At 36.6% G+C, this 15140-nt stretch overlaps 4 protein-coding genes and 1 long non-coding RNA gene across 8 annotated transcripts; 3 read left to right on the top strand and 2 right to left on the bottom strand.

Moving 5' to 3' along the window:
• LOC104744331 (T-complex protein 1 subunit zeta 1-like) lies at positions 6–3994 on the top strand. Its single transcript, XM_010465363.2, has 15 exons — positions 6–308; positions 416–479; positions 780–915; positions 1151–1302; positions 1393–1440; positions 1555–1647; positions 1818–1924; positions 2035–2149; positions 2228–2314; positions 2603–2807; positions 2920–3014; positions 3100–3168; positions 3248–3355; positions 3452–3570; positions 3701–3994. Exons 1-15 carry the CDS (start codon positions 175–177, stop codon positions 3774–3776), a joined length of 1608 nt encoding a protein of 535 aa, XP_010463665.1. The 5' UTR covers positions 6–174; the 3' UTR covers positions 3777–3994.
• Positions 4451–6223, top strand: LOC104744330 (14-3-3-like protein GF14 nu). Its single transcript, XM_010465361.2, has 5 exons — positions 4451–4562; positions 4877–5387; positions 5489–5611; positions 5705–5821; positions 5933–6223. The coding sequence occupies exons 2-5, from the start codon at positions 4911–4913 to the stop codon at positions 6011–6013; spliced, it is 798 nt and encodes a 265-aa protein (XP_010463663.1). The 5' UTR covers positions 4451–4562; positions 4877–4910; the 3' UTR covers positions 6014–6223.
• LOC104744329 (ultraviolet-B receptor UVR8-like) lies at positions 6765–9514 on the top strand. Its single transcript, XM_010465360.1, has 11 exons — positions 6765–6876; positions 6994–7138; positions 7573–7683; positions 7771–7831; positions 7907–8022; positions 8156–8241; positions 8340–8541; positions 8628–8681; positions 8774–8887; positions 8984–9040; positions 9138–9514. The coding sequence occupies exons 1-11, from the start codon at positions 6848–6850 to the stop codon at positions 9342–9344; spliced, it is 1182 nt and encodes a 393-aa protein (XP_010463662.1). The 5' UTR covers positions 6765–6847; the 3' UTR covers positions 9345–9514.
• Positions 9599–11992, bottom strand: LOC104744327. 4 transcript variants are annotated; one of them, XM_010465357.2, is made up of 5 exons: positions 11681–11992; positions 11550–11594; positions 10925–11227; positions 10672–10841; positions 9599–10007 (listed from the first exon to the last, which is right to left on the bottom strand). In XM_010465357.2, exons 1-5 carry the CDS (start codon positions 11877–11879, stop codon positions 9807–9809), a joined length of 918 nt encoding a protein of 305 aa, XP_010463659.1. In that variant the 5' UTR covers positions 11880–11992; the 3' UTR covers positions 9599–9806. The 4 variants fall into 4 exon arrangements, with proteins under 4 accessions (XP_010463659.1, XP_010463660.1, XP_010463661.1 ...); XM_010465358.2 differs by having other exon boundaries at positions 10672–10838; XM_010465359.2 differs by lacking the exon at positions 11550–11594.
• Positions 13163–14712, bottom strand: LOC104744326. The gene is made up of 4 exons (XR_760634.2): positions 14602–14712; positions 14190–14487; positions 13573–13832; positions 13163–13484 (listed from the first exon to the last, which is right to left on the bottom strand). It is a non-coding gene; the product is annotated as an uncharacterized LOC104744326 (long non-coding RNA).

Here is a 15140-nt window from a genome sequence, read left to right as displayed (position 1 = left end):
CGTCACTCGCATCTTCTTCTCTGGATCCCTCACGAAATTTAAAAGAGGAATTAAAAAAAAACTCATCTCACTGAAGCTCGGAGCTCCCACAGAAGAAAAGAAAAGCCCTAGAAATCTACAACCTCTCTCCCCTCTCCTCTATTTCCAGTTTGTTTCGATCTCTCATAATCGAAAATGTCTGTGCGAGTTCTGAATCCTAACGCGGAGGTGCTCAACAAATCGGCCGCGCTTCATATGACCATCAACGCCGCTAAGGGTTTACAGGATGTACTCAAGTCCAATCTCGGTCCTAAGGGAACTATCAAGATGTATCTCTCTTCGCTCTTGATGGATCTATGCTTTATTTCTTCGTCTCTTCACTCTCACTGTATATATATTCATTTTCATGCGATTTTATCGATTACTCTCTGTGTAGGCTTGTTGGTGGTTCTGGGGATCTCAAGCTTACCAAGGATGGCAACACCCTTTTAAAAGAAATGGTATGTCCGATTCAAGTAGAATAAAATAAATATGCTAGATCTTGTTGATTGATTGATTGATTAGAATCTAGCTTACTGTCTCTTCTTACTTGTAAATTGTGTTCAGAAGCTTGTAAAACGCTAGGATTATGCCTATTTGTTTATTGTTAGCAATTTGTTTATGGCTGGTATCATGTAATTTGGTTCGTTGTACTCGAAGACATGTTAAAACCCTACTTAGGTTAGGCTGATCTTTAGACCAGTCCCTTGGTCTAATGGATAACTCTGATTCTTACAGTGGTCACTTGCTTATGTTTTCAGCAAATTCAGAATCCAACTGCCATTATGATTGCGAGGACAGCTGTTGCACAGGATGACATAAGTGGTGATGGTACTACTTGCACTGTCATCTTCATTGGTGAGCTTATGAAACAGTCGGAGCGTTGCATCGATGAAGGTTAGCCAAACTAACTTGTCTCTGCATTTTACTTTGATTTGTTGATGATTTGGGTAGTTTTATGCTTCTCTATGTGTGTCTTCTATAATTTTTCTGGATCTGATGCCTTTCATATTCTTAATCTGTATGTCATGGTTAACATATAATACCTATCTTCTTCAGATCAGCTACCTTGTTATGTTTTGGTTACTTTCAGTGAGAAATGGTCCTAATGAAAGGTTTATATTTGTCTCAGGAATGCATCCACGTGTCTTAGTTGATGGTTTCGAGATTGCTAAAAGAGCTACTCTCCAATTTCTCGAAACTTTCAAGACACCTGTGGTTATGGGTGATGAGCCTGACAATGAGATCCTGAAAATGGTTGCCAGGACAACGCTTAGAACAAAGGTATTCTTTGTTTGCTGGTATCTTTATGTTTTTGTTATCACCGACTCTTCTCTTTGCTTTCTGACTAGCTTTTTTTTCTGTCTTACTTAGTTGTATGAAGGCTTAGCTGATCAACTGACTGATATTGTTGTTAATTCGGTAAGTTTACTGACGATAACTCTCATTGAATATCATCATGCTTTTTCACATATACAAAAACTATCTATGGATCTATTTTGGTTCTTCTGATTAGCTAACTCCCGCATTTAACAGGTTCTCTGCATTCGGAAGCCTGAAGAACCTATTGATCTGTTTATGGTTGAGATTATGCACATGCGCCATAAATTCGATGTTGACACACGATTGGTATGCCTTTGTTTTACAGTAAATTTCTTCAGTCGGATTTTACAGATTTTCACACTAGTAAAATGACTTGTGTATGGGATTAAATATTTTTGCTGGTCGTGAATCATAAATGTCATCTTTATGCACCCGTTGTAATATAACATTAACATAGGTTTTTTCTCTTGTATTAGGTTGAGGGGCTTGTTCTTGATCATGGTTCAAGACACCCTGACATGAAGCGACGTGCGGAAAATTGTCACATCCTGACTTGCAATGTGTCACTAGAGTATGAGAAGAGGTACGTAATACAAATCTCTGGTTGATTGGTTGAAGACATATGAAAGACTAGAAGTTAGATGTACTATCTTATGTATTTGTGCGTTTGTAGCCTAACTTCGTATATATCAGTGAAATTAATGCAGGATTTTTCTACTCGAATGCGGAACAGAGGGAAGCCATGGTTACCGCTGAGAGACGTTCCGTTGATGAAAGAGTTCAGAAAATTATTGAGCTGAAGAACAAGGTGAGTTTGAAACCACTACTACCTCCTAGCTATATGCTGTATTCTTTCAGATATTTACATATTCTGTTTCTCATGCAGGTTTGTGCTGGTAATGATAACAGCTTTGTTATCATAAATCAAAAGGGTATTGATCCCCCGTCATTGGATCTTCTTGCTCGAGAAGGGGTAAGCTATGATTAGCTTTTTCTTTATTTCAGCATCTGATTGCTAGAAAAGTATGGTAAATCCAGAAAATATTGTAAAATCAAGTGAATTGAGATTCAAAGTAAAGGCAAAATGAATTTAAACCAAATAGAGAAAAAGTTGTCCACTTAGAGTATTCACCTAGAAGCAGATGCCTGGATCTTCTACTAAGCTTGTTTCTTGTCTTGTACTCGGTTTCTCGTGTCTACAAGTTGTTACAACCGAATTATCTTTCTGTTTCGTTATATATATGTTTATATGTATCTTCAGATAATCGCCCTTAGAAGAGCAAAGAGGAGGAACATGGAACGTTTGGTTTTGGCATGTGGTGGAGAAGCTGTGAACTCCGTTGATGACTTGACCCCTGACTCTCTTGGTTGGGCTGGACTTGTTTATGAACATGTTCTTGGAGAGGAAAAGTATACATTTGTCGAGCAAGTGAAGAATCCTCATTCATGTACTATCCTCATAAAAGGTACAAAGGCCAAAACTTTTATCTTTTGGCAGCTAAGGTCATTTTTGCTTAATTTTATACGCCTGGTCACTGATCATCTATGATTTATTTATTTATTTTTTTTTTTCTGTAGGGCCTAACGACCACACTATTGCTCAAATTAAAGACGCTGTCCGTGATGGTTTAAGATCAGTTAAGAATACCTTAGAAGATGAGTGTGTCGTATTAGTAAGTACCTTCTTGTCTACAAGGATTAAATATTGCTACTTCAGTGTGATTGTTTTGGTTTATTGACATCTGTCTCTTTCCGTAGGGAGCTGGAGCTTTTGAAGTTGCAGCAAGACAACACTTGATCAATGAAGTCAAGAAAACCGTTCAAGGGGTAAGTATAAAGTAAAATCCCTTCCAGTACCAGTTCTTGTTTGTTCCGGTTGCTAATGTTAAGTATGGGTAAATTGCAGCGCGCTCAACTCGGTGTTGAAGCTTTTGCCAACGCTCTTCTCGTGGTGCCCAAGACACTCGCCGAAAATGCTGGGCTTGACACTCAAGACGTTATCATTTCTCTAACGGTATTATACTTGTGTTTTCCTCTTCTGCCACTATCGATTATGCTCCAGTTAACATTCTGAAATAGGTTTATTGACGGAATTTTGATGTTTATACAGAGTGAGCATGACAAAGGAAACGTTGTGGGACTAAACCTACAGGATGGAGAACCCATAGACCCTCTGCTTGCTGGAATTTTCGACAATTACTCAGTGAAACGCCAACTTATCAATTCAGGGTATGTGTGAAACCAAATGGCAACTTGTAAATGCAATGCTAAAATTTGGCATTTAAAAATAATGGAGTCTTTAATTCAGTTGCGGTTGAGGTCAGGCAGTTAAAACGGTCGTTTGGTTAATGTGTTGCAGGCCGGTCATTGCTTCGCAGTTGCTATTAGTGGATGAAGTGATTCGTGCAGGAAGAAATATGAGGAAGCCTACTTAAAAAGACTCTTTGTTTGAAATTTTTTTACTTTCTACCATTGTTTTTTTTTTTTTTGGTTTTAGTTCTTTACCTTTCGTGTTTAAGCATTAGCGTATGAAATAGTATTTCTTTTGTTTGTCATAGACACTTTTGGATCTAACTTTTTGTATCACAAAAAACATGATGTATATCTTGAGAGTGTTTGGTTTCTAAGGACTAATATACTCTTGTTTGTAGTAGGCATGCATCATTATTTTCAGTAAGGATGAATGTTTGAATCGAAACTGAATATTATAGAGCGAATTCTGAAGAAAATAGAGAAATTAATTGTAAAGTAATCTCAACCTTTAGCATTCTTATCTTACATAACCCTAATTCTAGAGGAAGGTAATTAAGACAGAAAAGTATTTGTGGGAAGTAGTAAATTGTGAACATTTGAAGAAATTTGTGTCGAACATCAATGTGAAGCCGAAATTACATTAATCAGTTTGAAGAACACAATAAAGTCAGATTACCAACAATGCACGGCATACAACTTTTAATGACTTTTACCCTAAAGATGGAATCAGGGCCCAATCAATGTATAAAATTATCATTTTTCACGTTTATTAAAGTCTTTGACCGGTCAACACCGTTAGACACTTGTCGAGTTACTATTGGGCCTTTTTTCTTCTTTACTTTCTCCAAAAATCAAAGCCCAGTCTCTTCTTCCCTTTTTCCCCCTAATTTCTCACTTCTCCCCTTCACAAAGTCACAAGACTCACAAGCTTCGAATTCGACAATCCCTAATTCCAAAATCCCCCCACGGTAAGCTCCCTGGATCTGGTCTCTCTCTCTGCTCTACGAATCATTCTTCTGTTGCTCGTTCATGTTTTCGTTTCGTCGACTTCGTATCTTTGTATTGTATGTGTTCCTTGTTATTTCGAGATCTGGCGTATAATCTAGGCTTCTTTCTAGGTCTTGTTGGCATAGTGTTCCTTTTATGTTTTTTTTTCCGTAATTGAGGATTGATCCGTACGAGTAAATGGTAGAAAACACGAAACCGTTGTTGTGTTTTGTATCTTTCTCTTTTGTGATTTTCGTAATTATTGGGAATTTTGTTAATGGATTATGAAAAACAGGATCTAGAAGTGTGTGATAAGAATAACAAAGAAGATGTCGTCTTTGAGAGAAGAGAATGTGTACTTAGCCAAGTTAGCTGAGCAAGCTGAACGTTATGAGGAAATGGTTGAGTTCATGGAGAAAGTCGCAAAGACTGTTGACACCGATGAGCTTACTATGGAAGAGAGAAACCTCTTGTCTGTTGCTTACAAGAACGTTATTGGTGATAGGAGAGCTTCTTGGAGGATCATATCTTCCATTGAACAAAAGGAAGAAAGCAGAGGCAACGATGATCATGTTTCGATTATCAAAGACTACAGAGGAAAGATCGAAACCGAACTTAACAGAATCTGTGATGGAATATTGAATCTTTTGGATTCTCACCTTGTTCCAACTGCATCTTTGGCTGAGTCCAAAGTCTTTTACCTCAAAATGAAAGGTGATTACCACAGGTACCTTGCTGAGTTTAAGACTGGAGCTGATAGGAAGGAATCTGCAGAGAGCACCCTCGTTGCTTACAAGTCAGCTCAGGTAAACTCTTTAAGTTTGAACATGTATCTGAATTTGCTGCTTGAGACCAGTAAAGGGGGCTGTCTTGATGAATGATTGTTTGTGTTTTCCTTCTGATGTAGGATATTGCACTTGCTGAGTTAGCTCCTACTCATCCGATTCGATTGGGACTTGCTCTTAACTTCTCTGTCTTCTACTACGAGATTCTCAACTCGCCTGATCGTGCATGCAGTCTCGCGAAACAGGTTTGTTTTTACTCTACGGAATGTTATGGTACTTTCAGACTTTGTAACATTTGTTCAAAAGCACCAGTTTGCTTAATATTGTTTTCTTCACAGGCTTTTGATGAGGCCATTTCTGAGCTGGATACATTAGGAGAAGAATCATACAAAGACAGTACACTGATAATGCAACTTCTCCGTGACAATTTGACCCTCTGGACTTCTGACATCAATGTACACTTTTGCCTCTCCTTGAAGATTTCTTCCCGTTAACCCATATCTACGCAATCTAAGCTTCTTTGCCGAGAGATTTCTACTAAACTGTGATGTGTTGCTCATTTTCAGGATGAGGTGGGAGGTGATGAGATCAAGGAGGCGTCAAAACATGAGCCGGAAGAGGGCAAACCAGCAGAGACAGGGCATTGACCAGATGAAAGTGAGGAAGAGATATTTCTTAAGTATGTAATGGTACGGATTTGGCTTTAGTTTCCAAAAACATATGATATGATTATTGGGGTTTGTAGTAGCAGCGAGAAAGATCATTATTTGATATTCTCTTAGAAAACTTAAAAACCTCTGTTCTCTTTTCTTTAGTTGGTTTGCTTTTAAAAAGCTCTTGATCGCTGATTCTCGCGATATTGCTTGTTAAGTATTTAGGAAGTGAAGAAAGAAGAAGCAAAACTATTTTAAGAGTGAAAACAAAACCAAGGACCTAAAATGTCCAATAGAACAAAAATAAATTCCAAAATGTCTTTATTTTTTTTTTTGGGCAGAGCATTATTCTTCATGTCATAATTTATTTTCCTTTTGTGCAGTAGTAACACTCATGGGTCTCTTTCCATACATAATACATTTAAATTTATTGTCTTTATTTATCATTTTTCTGTTGTTCCTTTTTTATTCATGTTTCCCATATGTGTGTATTTATATTTTGAATATAATTTTTTTTATATTCAACTAACATTACTAGAAATTGAAAAAAATCTCGTCAATAACTCCGAACACATATGCTAAAATCAATAGTTTTATTGAGCATACCTTTTTGAAATACGAATATACGCAAATAAATGTCTTTTAGTGATTATGAATATTATTCCTATTAGTATTAATTAAGTAATTAGACACATACTTAACATAAAAAACACACATCGCTATTATTATTACCATCCCCCTCCTCGAATCCCACTGCTTTGCTTTTCCGCTTGTCTTTGTGCATTCATTCACCTTCTCTCTCTCCTCTCGTCTCTCCCTCTCTCTCAAATGGTTTCAGCTACTTCAATCATAGCCTGGTCTAAAACTCTTCTCTTCACTTCTCTCTACTTATCAAAGTTTGGATTTTTCACTCGCTTTTGTTAGTACTTGGTCTCTCACTCTCTCTTGTTATCTTCTTGTTTTTTGCTTTTCAGGGGCTCTGGAGAAGATGGGCAACTAGGAATTGGTACCAGCGAAGACAAGGAATGGGCTTGCGTCGTTGAAGCTCTTGAGCCTTACTCTGTTCGCTCCGTTGTCTCTGGTAGCCGTAACTCCCTCGCCATTTGCGATGATGGCACGGTACTATCCGAATATTCATTGAAATGAGATTTGTCTTCATTTTAATTTGGTCTCTATGTATTAGCGGAGCTGATATCTATCTGTTATAGCCAAAAAAGAAGAGGGCGTGTACTATTTGGTTTTACAAGTTCTCTTAAGATTTGTAGGAACTAGAAACATGGTTTTACAATAATATATATATAATGAAGCTCTGTGTCTTCCTCTGTTGTGTGAAAAGTCTCTAAGCTGTGAGAATCTTGATTAGAAGTCAGCCAATATCTCAAAGTTGTTTTCTTTAACAGGTTTTGTTTGTGTTATCATCCTGTAATTGGTCTGTTTATGGTCCTTGTTTCAGTACTTTGATGACGAAATTCAACATTTGAATTGGCCAAGTTAAGATTTTAAAAAGCTCTATTTCACTAAGTTATGTTACTGGTTGTTTGAACTGGTCTCAGATGTTTACATGGGGTTGGAATCAAAGAGGTACATTAGGACACCCACCAGAAACAAAAACAGAAAACATCCCTAGTCGAGTTAAGGCTCTTGCCAATGTCAAGATCACTCAGGTTTGATCTTTTTCTTCTTCTACTAATCTATTCTGGTTTTCGTTACTGTTTAGTGTTTGTACCTTTGAATGTTGTAATGGATGGTAGGCAGCAATTGGTGGTTGGCATTGTTTAGCTGTTGATGATCAGGGCCGAGCATATGCGTGGGGTAACGCCTGTGTTATTATTGTTTCATTCTCTCTATATGTTTTGCTTGTTAAATCTTATGGGAATGAGTATGTAGGTGGGAATGAGTATGGACAATGTGGTGACGAGCCTTTAAAAGACGAGATGGGTAGGCCCGTGCGAAGAGATATTGTGATCCCTAAGCGTTGTGCCCCGAAACTTACAGTCCGACAGGTAAAGTTGCTTGTAGTCTAATTCTTAAAGCTCTCTGCATTGCCTCAGAACTAAATCTGTGTCCATCACTTTATGTTCTACTCTTTAATGTTGATGTATGAATAAACCGTTTGAGGTCTAATCTTCTTAACAGGTAGCTGCAGGTGGTACTCACTCGGTGGTTCTGACACGTGAAGGTCATGTGTGGACTTGGGGTCAACCTTGGCCTCCTGGTGACATGTATAGAGAGAACAATTAAACTCATATCAATAGTATTCATTTTGTGCAATATTAAGCTATTACTTAAGTGTTGGGGTTTGGTTCCCTCCAAATTGCAGAAAACAAATATCTGTTCCTGTAAGAGTTCAAGGTCTTGAAAATGTTCGTCTTATCGCTGTTGGAGCATTTCATAATCTGGCTCTTGAAGAAGATGGCAGATTATTGGCATGGGGTAATAACGAATACGGACAACTTGGAACCGGTGACACTCAGCCAACATCTCATCCTGTTCCAGTCCAAGGCCTTGATGATCTCACTTTGGTTCTGCTTTTTTCCCTTTTCTTGATTCCTTTTGATACCCATTAACTTTTAAAAAGTGATTCTGATGTTGTTAAACGTACCTGTAGGTCGATATTGCTGCTGGTGGGTGGCATTCAACGGCTTTAACCGATAAAGGAGAGGTAGTAGAACTGATTCTCAAAGTTTCTATATTCCCTTCTCTTCTCATTCTCACCATGTGCTAGATATGATTATATGATCTTCTGATTCTTAGGTGTATGGTTGGGGAAGAGGAGAACACGGAAGACTAGGGTTCGGTGACAATGACAAGAGCAGCAAAATGGTTCCACAGAAAGTAAATCTTCTATCTGAAGAAGATATAATTCAGGTAAGTAAAGCTTCAAACTTCAGTGAGTGATCTATCATGTAGGTAAAGCATTTAACTTATAATAATCTTGAGATCTCTTCTTTCCTAAAAATTTAGGTTTCTTGTGGCGGAACACATTCAGTTGCTTTGACAAGAGATGGCAAAATCTTCTCGGTTAGTCCCTTCAAACCAAGAAAACTGCTTTTGGGTTTTGTCCTGAAACATTATAAAAACAATCGTCCCTCTGATCATGTTTTGTCTTTTGGATCAGTTTGGTAGAGGAGATCATGGTAGACTTGGATATGGAAGGAAAGTAACAACAGGACAACCATTGGAATTACCTATAATGATACCTCCACCTGAAGGAAGCTTTAATCATGCCGACGAAGAAGAAGAAGGAAAATGGTTAGCTAAGTCAATCGCTTGTGGTGGCCGCCACACTCTTGCAGTTGTTAAATGGAAGTCCGATGATATTTGATCCTCAATGGCACCGGTCAATCAACAAGTTATGAAGAGAAAACAAGCAATGTGATTCATACTAAGGAGAGTGTATTTATAAAAAGGAAAGGGGCAAAAACATGCTCATTTCCCTATGAAATAATCTTTTTGTAAGAGTAATTTTGATTTCAAGGAAAGTTTTACTAATAATTTTGATAGTGGGAGATCTTGGTAATGCCAGAGTCCTTGGTTTGTTATAAAACCTTGAACAAAAAAGTTGTCTTTTACAATCTTATAAAACAAAATTTTGAAACATGTAACGTGTACCAACAAAAAAACTTAAATAAATTTCATATAGTATGAAGTTACATACTTCAAATACACCGAGAATAAAAGGGAGAGAAACACAAGCAATATGATCTTGCAAACATTGCTACATTATTATTGTGTTAAGTTAACCAATGATGGTCTTTCTTTTATTTCTTACTAGAATATTATTGGTTCAACAAGTAGTATTGATAAGATGAGGTAGACAAATGTGAAAGATGCATTTGGATTTTCTTGGTTGTCTATGCATTTTCCTCATCCAGGAGAAACACCTACTTCCTCTTTTCTTTTTTGTCTCCTTCTCTCTATCGTCTTCTTCAATTTCTTTCCTTGTCATACTTTTCTCCTTTTCTTCTGACTTCACATCCTTCAAATCCTGAAAACACCCCTCAACATAAGCAGCAACTAATCAGGTGGGTTAATCACTATAAAAAAATGTTATTGGTTGAATGATTCAACTCGTAAAAGTATATTTGGGTTTGGGTATATATACAAATGTGCACATATATATATTAAGCCTTTTTCAATGTAGACTACACAAAATCATAACATGGGGTCCAATGAAAGATTTTTCATGAAATAATTAGAACATCGAAGTTGGACGATACTGTTGAGTGTTTTATATGATGGATACTACTATCACGTATTATGACCATTTGTCCTTTTTATTATAATCAAAATATCATGAAGAAGATACATCTCAAAAAGGATACAGTATTTTTATATGTATAAACAAACAAAACGTGGAGTCTCATCACTGTCTACTCTATGATTAAAAATACAAAATTTATACACTGAGCATTCATGTATTAATTTGTGTTTTCTCTTATTCTGTGAAAGAATCTAATTGCAGAAAGGAAATTCAAAGTTTTATGCAATTATTACGTACGTACCTTTCTTTCCTTTACATGATTTCAATTATTTCGAATGGCCCAATGCAAAATTCTACCCATATTTTATAAAAATGTTTAAATTATGAATGTGTTGGGTTAAATAAAAAAATTATCATAGCAAAAATTGAACAGATATGTTATATGTACCTCTTGTTGAGCTTTCTTAAGTGCATACTCAACCGGCGAATCATCATCATCTTCCACCTGTCTTCTCTTTGATCTCTCCATAATCGGCGACGTCGTCGCCGGACCAACCCTAGTTGCCGGTGCACTCTGCACACCCACGTCTCGTTTCAACCCCACAACTTTCTCTTCTGCTAAAAAACACCCCCAAACTCTTTTTGGTCATTAAAAAAAAAAAAAAAAACCCTATATATAAATCGAGATCATTAACAATCACCTTGGATAAGAACAGGATACGGAGATCTAGAATCCCCATGAATGATTCTGACCATAGGAGTAGTAACCGTTCTTGGATTATGATTGGAAGGCAAAATCGTGAGTGGAGGAGAATGCGTGGTGGATAAGTTTCTGAAGGATCTTGAATTTAGGGTTCTAGAAGACAAACACTCTATAGGAACTTCACCAGACAAAGGATTGCAGATATACTTCTCTGCTTCGTTCCACTTCGAGTTTAACTCAACAACCCCTTCTGGTTTCAACCAATCACATTTCTTCTTGTACATTGCTTTTGCTTGCAATGCTGTGTTAGCAAATAAAACAAAACTTTAAAAAGTTATTAAATGTACCCTGTTCTTGTATAACAGAGCTGCTTTTTATTATTAGCAATGATATATAAACAAACCAACACAGTGTAATATAATGACTTAGTTGTTTGATTCAAATTTGAAAAAAGATTTATCGAAACGTAATGATTTTAGCAGAATTGTCTTTTTAGCTTTTTCTTAATTGACAACAATTACTATAATATACGACGTAGCACCCGATGGTTTGATTAGTCATTCAAATTAGCAAATGCTTAGAATAGGTCGAAATTCTCAAAAGTTTCAATCTTCGAAACTTACCCTTGAGTGCACTAGTGAAGGAATAATCTGATGGGTCAATCTCATCTGTCACAATATTCAAAATTACAAAACCATTTTTCTAATAAACAAGATATATCATAATAAAGAGAGGTTATATATACATTTAATACCTTTGAGGGAGTAGCCAGGAGAAGACAGAGTACTAGAGATGGTGAAGTTTGTTGTACAAGACTTGTGATCTTCTCTGAAGCTTCGGATACATGAGGCAGAGAACCTTCTAGATATTCGATTTTCGCAAGTTAGATGACCTTTTCGAGTCAATTCTCTTAGGTTAAAGTTAAACTCAAGCTCTTCGCCATGCAAAGCCATTAGAACTGAATATTTTGCAACGGAGGATTGTGAGAGGGAGGAAATGTACCTTTGAATATTAAAGGCATCGTTGAGTTTTTTTTGGTTTTTTTATTATTACTTAAGATATTGACTTGCTTTGTAGTTTTCTGACTCATCTTTAATTTTGTTTCGTTATATAGGGTATACCAATATAATTATCTCTTGAAAAATATTATAAGATAATTATATGTTGAACTATCATTGGATGACTTAGATATAATAAAATCTCACAATAAAGTTTAACTTTCTTGTCTTCTGCTTTTTTTGGGTGTAATCCATATATAGGAAACAGATTCACTTGGCATGTTCCAATTTTTCCTCGAAAGGTTATGATCTCTATTAGTTCTGGTTTCTTTTTCATGTTTTCATTTGTATAGTGACAGTTAAAACTTCAAGTATGGAACTGATTAGTCTGACAAGATTGATTGATTTAACATGTTTGCCTATTTTTCACTGTTATCAAATTGACTGAAAAAAAAAAAAAAAATTGCAAAAATATTTATTATTTACATGTGTTAAAATTTTATTTAATCCTATAATTAACATGTCTGAAGTTTTTAAAAACTTATATTAAAGAAAAGAAAAAGAATATGTGTACATCGTCCAAAATCATAGATGATATTCTCGAATCTTGACTACATACTATTTATGAGCTACGCATGAGTTGAAAGTTATGGCAGCTGGTTCTATTCACTTAGTCCGGGTTGGTACGCGAAGTTGATGTTTATGGTCTCATTTATGAGTGTGTGAGATATAGTGAATAAGATGTTTATCGTTCATATCATAGTCTCCTACCTATATATCCACATATCTGAACTTCACCGCAATAGAATATAATGAAAATGACATATCTATCATTCATTGATTGATGATGCCTAACCTTTTTTGTAACAGCTTCTCTTCTTTAGCTGAAACCTCTAACGCTGTCCATATGTATGTTTGGACGTCAATTTTATGTTTTAGAGAATAAGAGAATCAACTATACGTATAAAGTGAATTACATATAAACAACATTTCAAACTATGTGATATCGATTGATAGAGCAAGACGTTATCTTTGATTTCTAAGGAGCTTGGTCTAGATAACAAGTGAATTGTTGTGATGGACCAACCCACTATGAATGCTTATGGTTGTTTTCAATATATAGCATGAAATATGGAATTCTCTTTCTAAACATTCCAAAGATAACAACAACAACAATAACAAAAAAGTGGACAATAAAAAGGAGTAGCTTTGTGTTGCATATGTAAACCACGTGCATGTTATAATCACCATGTCACATTCATCATCTGATCTCAGTTATGGTCCATGTTTTCATTTAAATTACTCTGAAAGCAGAATAAACATTCCGCTATTATTTTTTGGTACAAGAGTTTGATTTGAATTCCATGGACACTCGACATTCGAATTTTATGGTAAATATTTTATGTGTTACCGCACCTAAATCCAAGTTTTGTATAGGTCTTTCATTTCATCTCTTATCTTATTAACTCTATCTTTCTCTTTTATGATAGCTTCCTCATCAGACTTGTCACCCTAAGCATGAAATAATATCCCCGTCTGAAATCCAAAAGCTTTTTGTAACTGCAGTAACCAAAGACCATATAATTTGTGTTAAACAAAGGAAATTTTGATATCCAATGTGTCAAAAACAAAAACAATATCACTTTACCTAACAGACATTTCAAGAACAAGGGATCATTACATCCATAAAGCGAGGCAACTGCTGCATATGACAAGCAAAGATTGATCCGAGAGGATGACGACCAGAGACATGTATACACCCGGCAGAGTCCAAGATCAATAACCTTCTAATGGATAATCCTTGAATAGATATCTCCCTAAGAGACATGACCAGGCATGTTCTGACTTCAAATCAGCGCTACCAGCAGCAGCATCTTTCTGAAACGACACGAAGCACATTCTTGTTCACTGCAAAGGGTAAGAGGCTAGATTAGAAGTATGAACGCTACTACAACTGCAGCAGAAAAAGGCATTATCATTATCATTTTATCAAGAAATCACTATCCTTTTGCTAAAAAAAGAAAGTAACTCTCCTAAACCTAAAGATACCACAGAACCAGCTTTCCTGTAGTCTACTCTATCTTACGCACATTGTACAACCAAATCCTTAAACATGCAACTCCTCAATAAAGCAATCACAGTATATAGAAACATTTCAAATTCATCATCATTCACATTATAAATCACCAAAAAAATAGAACATTAAAACGATCATCTTAAAATCCCAAAAAGCACCCCAAGTAGTAACTAACTCTATAGACTTACAATGAACAGCTTTCTACTTCTTCTTGTTCCCTTCAATCTGCCCATTACGCATTCTCCCACAGTCTTTCTTGCCTTTCTTCTATCTCCCTCTCATTATCTTCCCCTAAGAATCAACAAACCCGAGAATATTCCAATCGACCAGACCAGTCTAACAAATCCAAATCGCACCACATCGTCATCATCTCCACAACAACTGCAGTCATCCATCAGTCACAAGTACCTTGACCCCAAAGATGAGTACTTTGGAGCTCGAACCCAAAATACATTGCAAAGTAATTGGTTGATCCAACGATTTTAACTGAAAGATTCAACAAAACCCAAACATTCTGATCACAAATCAATTTGGTTCTCACAAAGCTTTTGTTTTTCCCTTCCCATAGACCATAGAATCTGAGAAGAAGATGCGACCTACCACGTTATGGCCCAGCAATGATAAAGAAGACACGCGGAGACGATTGAGAGAGATAAGAGAGAGAGAGAGAGAGAGAGAGAGAGAGAGAGAGAGAGAGAGAGAGAGAGAGAGAGNAGAGAGAGAGAGAGAGAGAGAGAGAGAGAGAGAGAGAGAGAGAGAGAGAGAGAGAGAGAGAGAGAGAGAGAGAGAGAGAGAGAGAGAGAGAGAGAGAGAGAGAGAGAGAGAGAGAGAGAGAGAGAGAGAGAGAGAGAGAGAGAGAGAGAGAGAGAGAGAGAGAGAGAGAGAGAGAGAGAGAGAGAGAGAGAGAGAGAGAGAGAGAGAGAGAGAGAGAGAGAGAGAGAGAGAGAGAGAGAGAGAGAGAGAGAGAGAGATGGAGGAACCAGGTAGAGTTAGAGCAAGTGATGAGGAGATTGGTTAATAGAGTATAGATGAAACTTGCTTGAGGAGAAGGAGATAGAGGTGGGTTTGGGAGATTAAGCTTTGATGATCAGACAATCGCCATTGTTGTCTTGTCTGTGATGAAACCTTTATACAGGTCG

This window comes from Camelina sativa, chromosome 15 (assembly GCF_000633955.1).
Source record: "Camelina sativa cultivar DH55 chromosome 15, Cs, whole genome shotgun sequence".
Taxonomy (NCBI): domain Eukaryota; kingdom Viridiplantae; phylum Streptophyta; class Magnoliopsida; order Brassicales; family Brassicaceae; genus Camelina; species Camelina sativa.
This window is presented reverse-complemented; position numbering and strand designations above follow the sequence as displayed.

Excerpts from the sequence above, each read along its gene's own strand:
- LOC104744331 (XM_010465363.2), top strand. The coding sequence starts at position 175 with ATGTCTGTGCGAGTTCTGAATCCTAACGCGGAGGTGCTCAACAAATCG. Across the intron at positions 2,315-2,602 it reads ATCTTCTTGCTCGAGAAGGG|ATAATCGCCCTTAGAAGAGC; the intron begins GTAAGCTATGAT and ends ATGTATCTTCAG. Across the intron at positions 3,015-3,099 it reads AAGATGAGTGTGTCGTATTA|GGAGCTGGAGCTTTTGAAGT; the intron begins GTAAGTACCTTC and ends CTCTTTCCGTAG.
- LOC104744330 (XM_010465361.2), top strand. The coding sequence starts at position 4,911 with ATGTCGTCTTTGAGAGAAGAGAATGTGTACTTAGCCAAGTTAGCTGAG. Across the intron at positions 5,612-5,704 it reads CATGCAGTCTCGCGAAACAG|GCTTTTGATGAGGCCATTTC; the intron begins GTTTGTTTTTAC and ends TTTTCTTCACAG. Across the intron at positions 5,822-5,932 it reads TCTGGACTTCTGACATCAAT|GATGAGGTGGGAGGTGATGA; the intron begins GTACACTTTTGC and ends GCTCATTTTCAG.
- LOC104744329 (XM_010465360.1), top strand. The coding sequence starts at position 6,848 with ATGGTTTCAGCTACTTCAATCATAGCCTG. Across the intron at positions 7,139-7,572 it reads CCATTTGCGATGATGGCACG|ATGTTTACATGGGGTTGGAA; the intron begins GTACTATCCGAA and ends AACTGGTCTCAG. Across the intron at positions 8,542-8,627 it reads GCCTTGATGATCTCACTTTG|GTCGATATTGCTGCTGGTGG; the intron begins GTTCTGCTTTTT and ends ACGTACCTGTAG.
- LOC104744327 (XM_010465357.2), bottom strand. The coding sequence starts at position 11,879 with ATGGCTTTGCATGGCGAAGAGCTTGAGTTTAACTTTAACCTAAGAGAA. Across the intron at positions 10,842-10,924 it reads GTATCCTGTTCTTATCCAAG|CAGAAGAGAAAGTTGTGGGG; the intron begins GTGATTGTTAAT and ends GGTGTTTTTTAG. Across the intron at positions 10,008-10,671 it reads TTAAGAAAGCTCAACAAGAG|GATTTGAAGGATGTGAAGTC; the intron begins GTACATATAACA and ends GGGTGTTTTCAG.